At 41.0% G+C, this 12120-nt stretch overlaps 2 protein-coding genes across 9 annotated transcripts in view; one reads left to right on the forward strand and one right to left on the reverse strand.

Moving 5' to 3' along the window:
• LOC147845236 (uncharacterized) overlaps positions 1–12120 on the reverse strand; it is a 934973-nt gene that overhangs the window by 758407 nt on the left and 164446 nt on the right. The gene's annotated exons all lie outside the window — the stretch shown is intronic.
• LOC101882744 (NLR family CARD domain-containing protein 3-like) overlaps positions 1–12120 on the forward strand; it is a 297907-nt gene that overhangs the window by 14248 nt on the left and 271539 nt on the right. Inside the window, exons 6-8 of one of the 2 annotated variants that reach the window (NM_001444813.1) lie at positions 6539–6712; positions 7540–7586; positions 7837–9719. In NM_001444813.1, the coding sequence (NP_001431742.1) occupies positions 6539–6712; positions 7540–7586; positions 7837–8375 (760 nt within the window). In that variant the 3' untranslated portion in view covers positions 8376–9719. Of the gene's footprint in view, positions 1–6538; positions 6713–7539; positions 7587–7836; positions 9720–12120 lie in introns of those variants that run through there. The other variant, XM_088649635.1, reaches the window with a different exon arrangement.

Genomic DNA, 12120 nt, shown 5'->3' on the forward strand with positions numbered 1-12120 from the left:
AGGAGCGTCAGAATAAATGCAGGAGCGCCAGAATAAATGCAGGAGCGCCAGAATAAATGTAGGAGCTCCAGAATAAATGCAGGAGCTCCAGAATAAATGCAGGAGTGTCAGAATAAATGCAGGAGCGCCAGAATAAATGCAGGAGCGCCAGAATAAATGCAGGAGCGCCAGAATAAATGTAGGAGCGCCAGAATAAATGTAGGAGTGTCAGAATAAACGCAGGAGCGCCAGAATAAATGTAGGAGTGTCAGAATAAATGCAGGAGCACCAGAGTAAATGTAGGAGCGCCAGAATAAATGTAGGAGTGTCAGAATAAACGCAGGAGCGCCAGAATAAATGTAGGAGTGTCAGAATAAATGCAGGAGCACCAGAATAAACGCAGGAGCGCCAGAAAAAATGCAGGAGCGCCAGAATAAATGCAGGAGCGCCAGAATAAATGCAGGAGCGCCAGAATAAATGCAGGAGCGCCAGAATAAATGCAGGAGTGTCAGAATAAATGCAGGAGCGTCAGAATAAATGCAGGAGCTCCACAATAAATGCAGGAGCTCCAGAATAAATGCAGGAGCGCCAGAATAAATGCAGGAGCGCCAGAATAAATGTAGGAGCGCCAGAATAAATGCAGGAGTGTCAGAATAAATGCAGGAGCACCAGAATAAACGCAGGAGCGCTAGAATAAATGCAGGAGTGCCAGAATAAATGCAGGAGCTCCAGAATAAATGTAGGAGCGCCAGAATAAATGTAGGAGCGCCAGAATAAATGCAGGAGTGTCAGAATAAATGCAGGAGTGTCAGAATAAATGCAGGAGCACCAGAATAAATGCAGGAGCGCCAGAATAAATGCAGGAATGCCAGAGTAAACGCAGGAGCGCCAGAATAAACGCAGGAGCGCCAGAATAAATGCAGGAACGCCAGAGTAAACGCAGGAGCGCCAGAATAAACGCAGGAGCGCCAGAATAAATGCAGGAGCCCCAGAATAAATGCAGGAGCGCCAGAATAAATGCAGGAGCGCCAGAATAAATGTAGGAGTGCCAGAATAAATGCAGGAGCGCCAGAATAAATGCAGGAGCGCCAGAATATATGCAGGAGTGTCAGAATAAATGCAGGAGCACCAGAATAAACGCAGGAGCGCCAGAAAAAATGCAGGAGTGTCAGAATAAATGCAGGAGCGCCAGAATAAATGCAGGAGCTCCACAATAAATGCAGGAGCTCCAGAATAAATGCAGGAGCGCCAGAATAAATGCAGGAGCGCCAGAATAAATGTAGGAGCGCCAGAATAAATGTAGGAGCGCCAGAATAAATGCAGGAGTGTCAGAATAAATGCAGGAGCACCAGAATAAACGCAGGAGCGCTAGAATAAATGCAGGAGTGCCAGAATAAATGCAGGAGCTCCAGAATAAATGTAGGAGCGCCAGAATAAATGTAGGAGCGCCAGAATAAATGCAGGAGTGTCAGAATAAATGCAGGAGCACCAGAATAAATGCAGGAGCGCCAGAATAAATGCAGGAACGCCAGAGTAAACGCAGGAGCGCCAGAATAAACGCAGGAGCGCCAGAATAAATGCAGGAGCGCCAGAATAAATGCAGGAGCGCCAGAATAAATGTAGGAGTGCCAGAATAAATGCAGGAGCGCCAGAATAAATGCAGGAGCGCCAGAATAAATGCAGGAGTGTCAGAATAAATGCAGGAGCACCAGAATAAACGCAGGAGCGCTAGAATAAATGCAGGAGTGCCAGAATAAATGCAGGAGCTCCAGAATAAATGCAGGAGCGCCAGAATAAATGTAGGAGCGCCAGAATAAATGTAGGAGCGCCAGAATAAATGCAGGAGCGGCAGAATAAATGCAGGAGTGTCAGAATAAATGCAGGAGCTCCAGAATAAATGCAGGAACGCCAGAGTAAACGCAGGAGCGCCAGAATAAACGCAGGAGCGCCAGAATAAATGCAGGAGCGCCAGAATAAATGTAGGAGCGCCAGAATAAATGTAGGAGCGCCAGAATAAATGCAGGAGTGTCAGAATAAATGCAGGAGCGCCAGAATAAATGCAGGAGTGCCAGAATAAATGCAGGAGCTCCAGAATAAATGCAGGAGCGCCAGAATAAATGTAGGAGCGCCAGAATAAATGCAGGAGTGTCAGAATAAATGCAGGAGCGCCAGAATAAATGTAGGAGCGCCAGAATAAATGTAGGAGCGCCAGAATAAATGCAGGAGTGTCAGAATAAATGCAGGAGCGCCAGAATAAATGCAGGAGTGTCAGAATAAATGCAGGAGCGCCAGAATAAATGTAGGAGCGCCAGAATAAATGCAGGAGTGTCAGAATAAATGCAGGAGTGTCAGAATAAATGCAGGAGCGCCAGAATAAATGTAGGAGCGCCAGAATAAATGCAGGAGTGTCAGAATAAACTCTGGAGCGCCAGAATAAATGCAGGAGCGCCAGAATAAATGCAGGAGTGTCAGAATAAATGCAGGAGTGTCAGAATAAATGCAGGAGCTCCAGAATAAATGCAGGAACGCCAGAGTAAACGCAGGAGCGCCAGAATAAACGCAGGAGCGCCAGAATAAATGCAGGAGCGCCAGAATAAATGCAGGAGCGCCAGAATAAATGCAGGAGCGCCAGAATAAACGCAGGAGCGCCAGAATAAACGCAGGAGCGCCAGAAGAAACGCAGGAGCGCCAGAATAAACGCAGGAGCGCCAGAAGAAACGCAGGAGCGCCAGAATAAACGCAGGAGCGCCAGAAGAAACGCAGGAGCGCCAGAATAAACGCAGGAGCGCCAGAAGAAACGCAGGAGTGTCAGAATAAATGCTGGAGCTCCATAATAAACATAGGAGCACCAGGATAAATGCAGGAGCTCCAGAATAAACGCAGGAGCGCCAGAATAAACGTAGGAGCTCTAGAATAAATGCAGGAGCGCCAGAATAAATGCAGGAGCTCTAGAATAAATGCAGGAGCTCCAGAATAAATGCAGGAGCACCAGAATAAACGTAGGAGCGCCAGAATAAATGCAGGAGCTCCAGAATAAATGCAGGAGCTCCAGAATAAATGCAGGAGCTCCAGATTAAATGTAGGAGCGCCAGAATAAATGCAGGAGTGTCAGAATAAATGCAGGAGCGCCAGAATAAATGCAGGAGCGCCAGAATAAATGCAGGAGCTCCAGATTAAATGTAGGAGCGCCAGAATAAATGCAGGAGCTCCAGAATAAACGCAGGAGTGTCAGAATAAATGCTGGAGCTCCAGAATAAACGTAGGAGCGCCAGAATAAATGTAGGAGCGCCAGAATAAACGTAGGAGCGCCAGAATAAATGTAGGAGCGCCAGAATAAATGTAGGAGCTCCAGAATAAACGTAGGAGCGCCAGAATAAATGTAGGAGCGCCAGAATAAACATAGGAGCACCAGGATAAATGCAGGAGCTCCAGAATAAACGCAGGAGCGCCAGAATAAACGTAGGAGCACCAGGATAAATGCAGGAGCTCCAGAATAAACGTAGGAGCTCCAGAATAAATGTAACAGCACAAAAATAAATGTAGGAGCGCCACTGTGAATTGTTTATTAACAGATTTATTGTATTTTGAAAACATCATCAATCAGGACTAACAAAAGCCAAAAATGTTTATCTAACTAATTCTGTAATCATAATGACTTCTTGATATTTGTGCAGTAAATCCAAAAGGAATGTCTAATAATTAGAAAATATGATTGATGACGATGATGACAATAACACTAACAATAAATTGCATTCCTCATTATCAGGCTCCCTTCAATGTGCTTGAATGTGAGTTATCTGCTATAATAAGTCTGTTTACTGCTGTTTACTACTGTTACTTTATGAAAAAATAAATAAATCAAACAAAAATGAAGCATTGCAGTAAGAAATATTTATTTTGCACTATTAGTATAATAAATCATTCAATTCAATGCTGAAAGCTGCACAGCAGTCATGAGTATCTAAATAGAAAAATAAAAGAAAGGAAGAAACGTCTCACTTCTGTCACTCTTTAAATGTTTTGTGTCATTGTAAATGCTCAGTCTCCTTATGCGCTGATTCACATTTTCCTGTGTTTGTGGAATAAAGCAGGCGAGTCAGCCAACCCAATAAATGAGCAGGCAGAGCAGGATTCTCACAATGACCACCGGCTCAAAACCGTACAGTTATTCGTCATGAGCCGCAGATTCAGTTTAAACTTAGTAAAGGCGAGTGTCTTTGGCGATGACGTGTCGAGTGTTAGATTTTACATTTAGCTGACATTTGTGCTGAACATCGAGATTCAGGCCATTAATCAGCGGAGACACTCTGAATTAAAGCATGTTTTATTGTGAAACCGGTTAACCATTGCATCCCTAACCACAATGCAGTGTTAACATTACAAATATGATGCTAACACCACTCCATAGCAGCACTTTATAACCCTGGGTAAAGTGCAGCGCTAACCCTGCTTTCAGATTACAAGTGTAAACGTGTCTTTTACAGCAGTGTGAACAGGTGATACCAGATGTGGAGCCCCTTTAGTGGATTGGCAGAAGAAACTAAACATCTGCAGGGCTGTGATTTATTCATATCTATAAAAATGTGTGTGTATTGAAGCAGATTGAAGATCATTCATTTATTTTCCTTCAGCTCAGTCTCTTATTTATCAGGGCTCATGTCTGACTGACAGGGGAATGTGACTGTGGGTCAGGTGATGAACACATTACAGTTTTTTACAATGGCTATGACACTTTTTTTTTCAATATATTTAACAAGTTTCCTAAACTCTTAACACGGTTAGCACAACATCCGTCTTCATGGGCTATACAATTAACACATTTCTTGTTGCTTTGACACAAAATGCATCCAGTTAACACAAATTTAAAATGCTTGAACTTTTACACACAAACTCAACCAAAACCAAAACAACGTAAGTTTACAGTCCAATTTACAAATGCTTTCACACAGTATATCAGAACAGATAACACCATGTTCTAAACAGAACCTATATAGGCTAAAGCCACAGTAAACAGCTGTTCATATTGTCAATTGAAAAACAAATATATTCCCTGTATATAATATATATATATATATATATATATATATATATATATATATATATATATATATATATTAGTGCTGTCAATTGATTAAAAAAATGAACTAATTAATCGCACCTTTTTTAAAAAATTAATTGCGAAAGATCACAGTTAAAATACTGAAACTTGTAATTTTGGCTATTCAAATGTAAAATTAATGTAAACGCAAGACAAAAACTATTAAAATTCTAAATATAATTGTTTATTAGAATTAAAATTCAAAATATAATTGTTTAATAGAATTTTTGTTTAACTTGTAACACAGATTTCTTCATGTAAACACCATACCCACAATAAACCATCAAGATCCTGGCTTGACAGCCATATTTATTAAATAAATTAAAACACAGGCATGTTAATGACATTTTTCATCTTTGGCGAGGACGTGTCGGGTGTTAGATTAACACTCTCTCGGATGGCGGATCAACATTCACCTCATCATCGCTCTCATCGAATCCGTTGTTTGTAACTGAAGGTGGGTTTGCAAACCTGTGGACTTTTCATTGCGTCTTCCTCAAACTTCAGCCGTTTGCATTTTCTGCAGTCACAAAAGCTCTCTCCATTGGAAATAACAGACTTGCCTGAACTTGCCTTATAAACCCACAGTCACAGTTAATCCAGTGTGTGTAGTTATAAATGTAAAGCGTGGCACAGTGGGCATTAGGATTAATAAACCGTAATGAATTAAAGCATGTTTAATAGTGAAACCGGTTAATCATTGCATCCCTAACCACAATGCAGTGTTGAAATTACAAATACGATGCTAACACCGCTCCATAGCAGCGCTTCATAACCCTGCGTAAAGTGCAGCGCTAACACTGCTTTCAGATTACAGGTTTGAACTAGTCTTTACCTGCTTTAACAGCAGTGTGAACAGTGTTACCAGATGTAGAGCCCCTTTAGTGGATTGGCAGAAGAAGAAACTAAACATCTGCAGGGCTGTGATTTATTCATATCTATACAAATGTGTGTGTGTTGAAGCAGATTAAAGATCATTCATTCATTTTCCTTCAGCTCAGTCTCTTATTGATCAGGGCTCGTGTCTGACTGACAGGGGAATGTGACTGTGGGTCAGGTGATGAGCACATGAAGAGAGCGGGTTTGTGTTTGTCTGAGCTCATTTTGTTTTAGTCCACAACAGAAATCAGCTCATTTTCTGTTGTGTTTTATACATGACTTTAAGATGATCTTCTGAGCTCAAGTGTGACTTCTTCCTCCTCACAGCAGACTTTACAGCTTGATGTGGTGTATTATGAACAATGTCTTTGCTCTGTACACTTCTACAGATGATGTCGAGCCCTTGTTGAGTGTGTGTGTGTGTTTGCTGATGCGAGGGCTCGATCAATAAGGAGAGCTAATCAGGATGTGTGTGTTCATCACTGCTGTTGACATGAGCAGAAACAGCAGTCAGCATCTTCACAACACAAAGAGATGTGTGATTGTCCAACTGTGTGATGTGGACTGTTGCTGTGTTTGTAGATTGTCTGGCTGTATGGTGACAGAGGAAGGCTGTGGTTTTCTGTCTTCAGCTCTGACTTCAAACCCCTCACACCTGAGAGAGCTGGATCTGAGCTACAATCATCCAGGAGATTCAGGAGTCAAGCTGCTCTCTGAACAACTGGAGGATCCAAACTACACACTGGACACACTCAAGTAAGTGGAGCATCACTGGCCTTGTGCTTTTACACTGAATGGCTTTAAAAAGACACTAGAAAGCTCTTTTGTGATCAGCTTCAGTTTTCTGTAAGGGGTTATGGGGTGAGGACAGACAGAAGATACAGCTTGTAGAGTATTACAGTCATGTCTATGAAGAGCAAATCATTGAGTGTGAAATGAATCTCCTCTGTAAATGTTGGAGTGTATTGGCTCAGTTACAGTGACATTAAGCGGGACACACTGTACAGTTTCAGCATTTGAGCTGAGCAGAGAAACTTCTTCCTCCATTTCTGCTGAAGAATCCTACAATATCAGGTCAGGAATAGGGTTGGGGATTGAAGATGGATTCAGATTCTGGAATCAGACACTTGGATTAATGTTCAGACTCTTGTTCTAAAATCAACATCTGGATTCCTCTTCTCTGTGCACACATGTGTATTTTTCACTTGCTAATCTGTCAGGAACTTGGGCGCTGGCGAGCAGCTTTAATAATCTGAACATAGTTTAGAGATGGACTCAACATGTGCTCAAAGGCTGCATGTGCTGAAGAACGATGGCAAAGCTAAGTGTGATCACTGTAATAAATGAATGTTGCAGCAGGGTGTCTCCATCAACATGAGCAGTATCTGCGCTCGCTTCACCAACAGCAGAGGAAAAGAACGCACTGTGTTACATTCATTGTGCATCCCGGCTCAACCAACAAGTGTTGTGTGTTTTAGCTCAAGAGTTTGGAGCGTGTAGCTGAGCAGCTCAGTGCTAGCTTTAGCTTATTAGCTGAGGGGGAAACTAAACAGCTCATTCTTTTCATCTGTGTGTGTTTACAGTCTGGATCATGGAGGACACACGAGGATTATAGCAGGACTGCACAAATGTAGGACTACACACACACACACAGACAGACACTCTCTCTCACACACATGCATATACACACAAACACACACACGCACGTACGTACGCACACACACGTACATTCACGTGCACACGCACTCACACACTTTCACACACACACACTCCCTCTCTCACACACACACAAACACAGACAGATACGCACACAAGCACACCCAAACACACACACAAGCACACACAGCTGTGGTTATAAATGTGTGTGTTCTTGTGTTCAGATGTCTATTTCCTCACTCTGGATCCAAACACAGCAAACACTGAACTCATTCTGTCTGAGGAGAACAGAGAGGTGAAGTGTGTGAGAGAGGATCAGCCGTATCCTGATCATCCAGACAGATTTAATTATTATACTCAGGTGTTGTGCAGAGAGAGTGTGTGTGGACGCTGTTACTGGGAGATTGACTGGAGTGGACATGATGGTGTGGATATATCAGTTACATATAAGAGCATCAGGAGGAAGGGAAGAGGTGCTGAGTGTGAGTTTGGATGTAATGCTCAGTCCTGGAGTTTGAGCTGCTCTTCCTCCAGAGTCAAATTCAGACACAATAACACACACACTGATCTCCCAGTGGAGGCGCTCAGCAGGAGAATAGGAGTGTTTGTGGATCACAGTGCAGGAACTTTGAGCTTTTACAACATCTATAGAGACACAATGAGCCTCATCCACTCAGTCCAGACCACATTCACTGAGCCGCTCTGCCCTGGGTTTGGGTTTGGGGTTGGTATTTATACTGGATCATCAGTGAAACTGATCTAAAGACTGAGCAGAATCCTCTGCAGGAGCAGTCATCATGATGTGTGGGTGTGTTTGAGAGAGAAAGTGTGTAGGTGTGAGTGAAAGCGAAAGCGTGTGTTTGTGTGTGTCTGTGTGTGTAAGAGAGAGAGTGTGTTTGTGTGTGTGAGAGTGTGGGTGTATGTGCGAGTATGTATGTGCGTGTGTGTGTATGTGCGTGTATGCACGTTTACTGCTGTATGTGTGCACGTGTTCACTGCTGTGTGTGTGTGTGCGCGCATGTGTGTGTCTTTCTGTGTGTGTGTGTTTTGTATGTGTGCGCGTGTGTGTGTGCATATGTGTGTGTGTGTCACTCTCTCTCTTTCTCTCTCTCTGTGTGTGCGTGTGTCTCTTTCTGTGTGTGTGTGTGTGTGTGTGAGAGAGAGAGAGACTTTTGACTTTTCACAACACCTTTAATGAACATTAAAATTATTTGAATACACCATCCAAAAAATTTAAAATTATTGTATATTTTTTACATAAATACATATTTTTTTAAAACATACAAACATTTACCAATTAAACACCAATTTTCCTGAATCACACACAGTCACCAAAACACCTCCAATACCCCATTTCCATTCAAAATACAGAATATTATTGAGATGTTTGTAATATGTATATTCAATCACCACTCGCGACTCTACTAAGGATTTAAACAGAGGAATTATGTTTACATTTTCACCAGAATTTTTACATTGATGAGATTTTAGGATCACAAGCTTAGCTTGTCCAATTAAGAAATTGATAAGTGTGCATTTTTGCTGACAAGATTTCTTGTATCTGCAACCAAAAATGAATAGACTATTTGAAAAAATAAAGCCTAATCTTGCTGTCACCGACTCGGTCCCAGTCATTCCCCTCGCTGACCAGCAGAGGCCACCATCTCCGGACTTCTAACCATTACGTCATCCTTTCACTCTGACTCCAGCACACCTGTTCTCCATTCCACTAATGACCCACGTACCACATATAAGCAGCTCTCACTCACACCTCAGTGCGAAGTCTTGTTTAGCCCCGGCCAGCATTTCTGAGCGTTCTATCCTTCCTGATCTCCCGTTTACTACTACAGCCCGTTTCACGACTCTGCTCTGTCTTCTGCCTGCCCTCGACCAAAGCCTGTTTCCTCGGACTCTGATTCTCGCCGCCTGCCCCTGACTATAGCCTGTTACACGGACTCTGAATCACGCTGCCTGCCTCTGACCCAAGCCTGGTAATCACACTGTGTCTGTCATCTGCTACTTCCCCTTTGATGTGTATGTTGTATGTCCGCACAGCCGTGCGAGTTGTTGATGTTTAAGTGTGACTTAATAAATACTGCAAAATGGATCCCTCTGTGTCAGTCTCCCCGTTACACTTGCAATCATATTCTCTAAAAGTTCAAGCAATGGTTTAAGCCTGACACATTCACAGAACATATGGAGGACATTGTCGAGAGTGTTACAAAAAGGACATGCTGGTTGAACAGTCTCATTAATCTTGGACACAAAAGAATTTGAGGCTATAATACAATGTAGTATTCTCCACTGAATGTCCCCACATCTTTTGGAGGTAGGAGGCTTGTAAAGATGGATGGATATCAGTGGAAACAGAAAGCCAAGATCTCCTTTTAGTGTCTGGTCTTTGCAACAGCTGACCCAATTGTGAAATTTTCACACACATGTGGTATAAAACCTTATTCCCAATCTTAAAAAATAACTTTAAGTACAGGAAAAGACTGAGGCATAAATCCACTCCGTATAACATTATTAATGAAATCAGTAAAACTATGTGGAAAAGCTGCTTTAACATTCTTCATTAGACCTTCTATGATTCTTAATGAATTTATCCCAGCTTGACTGGCAATTATATGTGCAGGTTTCCATTGGCCACCATTTAAATCAATCAGATCGATGACTTTTGTTTAACCAGCATTCATACTTTTAGTAATTAAGGAGGATGGTACATTGTCTAACCGAAAAAGTGGATTAAAGAAAAGAGGCTCTAACACACCATAATGATCATCTTCATTTCTCAAAATTTCAAAACAACTCCAAAACTTAATCAATCCCAAATAAAACCTAAAAGGCAATGACTGCACTTTCTCCAAGAAATTCTTCTGCATTAAAAACAACTGTTTTTCTAAACCGAACCCACCAATTTTCCTCAGTATATATGACCCAAATACAACCCAAGGTGCAGGTTCAGAGTTGTACAAAAGCTTTGGTAACACTTTATTTTGATGGTCCCCCTTTAGATAGTCTGTTGACCATAAGTTACTTTTCAAGTTCTTATCTGTTTACTCTCATCTGGGTAGTATCTGTAGATTGTCTTTTAAATGTTTCTAGGCAATCATTACAATGTCTACAACATGTAAACATTTATTAAACTTTGGGTAAGTTAAGTGTCACCAATATAGGTATGGTCAACAATGTATCAGTAGATGTGTAACAAATCTTCAACAGATGTTCAACAGAGTATCAGTAGATAAGCAACAAATCCTCAGCATTAAGGTTCTAGATGTTCAACAGTGTATCAGTAAATATGTACCAAATCTTCAACAAATGTTCAACAAAGTATCAGTAGATATGCAACAAATCCTCAACATTTATTAAACTTTTGATAAGTTACGTGCTACCAAATTAGGTTGTAGTGTATTACAGTGTATTAGTAGATATGCAACAAATCTTCAACAAGTTTTCAGTACATTTACCATCAAGATTTTTTTTGTTGTCAGTGTCTGCATGTAGTTGTTAATCAGTTTATGAATAGACCTTCAGTAAACATACAGATGCCTATAAGTAGCAACGCAACATAATTTAAAATGAACTTTAAACAAATATAAAGTTAGGGTTAGGTACAAATTTCATACGTATTTGCTAACGTGTTCAACTAACTATTCGTTGCATTTAACCTAACTTTCAGTAGACAGTTAGTTTACTTTAAGTTACATTTATCTGCTCATCTGTTGTCACACTAGGACCATCAAAATGAAGTGAAAACCTAAGAAATGTGTTGAATGGCTGTAAGGAGCCAACATCACAGACAGCATGTTTACTATTCTGTAAATGTTCAGCAGATAGTCAACAGACAGGTAGTAGCAACACTGGTGCAAGTATTTGAAGACAGACACAACAGTACCACACATACAAAAACATAAAATAAATACCAGAGTCATTAGTTCCTTCAATTGCTTTTAATGTATTGCTGTCAAAAATTTCAATAAATACAACTGAACATTAAATGGCTCTTGCTCGCTCTCTCTTTATATATATATATATATATATATATATATATATATATATATATATATATATATATATATATATATATATATATATATATATATATATATATATATATATATATACAACAATTCTGTCTGGTTCTCGAATCTGATTGGCTGATAGCCGTGATATATTTAAGTAATATCAGCACCCGTACAGCCTCTTTACCCTTTGTCAATTACTCCGCCCACATACAGCCAGCAGAAAGCAGACACTACAGATCTAAAGTTTAAAAGATGCTTGCTCAGCTGTTTAACTGTCAGCTTATGATTTGAATCCAATGCGGAAGAAAGTAGTTCCTCATACTAAAGGGTTTTTGAGACTCTTCATGTTTGATTTAGTTTTTATATCCACAATTATGCCATCAAACTGTTGTATAAACGCAATATCACACTCGTAGCACTGCGATATGGCTGTATATCGGCACTAGTGGGGACACTAACGCACGCCTCCCACCAGTGCCG

Source organism: Danio rerio, chromosome 4 (assembly GCF_052040795.2).
Source record: "Danio rerio strain M-AB ecotype USA chromosome 4, GRCz13ab, whole genome shotgun sequence".
NCBI classification, from domain to species: Eukaryota; Metazoa; Chordata; class Actinopteri; order Cypriniformes; family Danionidae; genus Danio; species Danio rerio.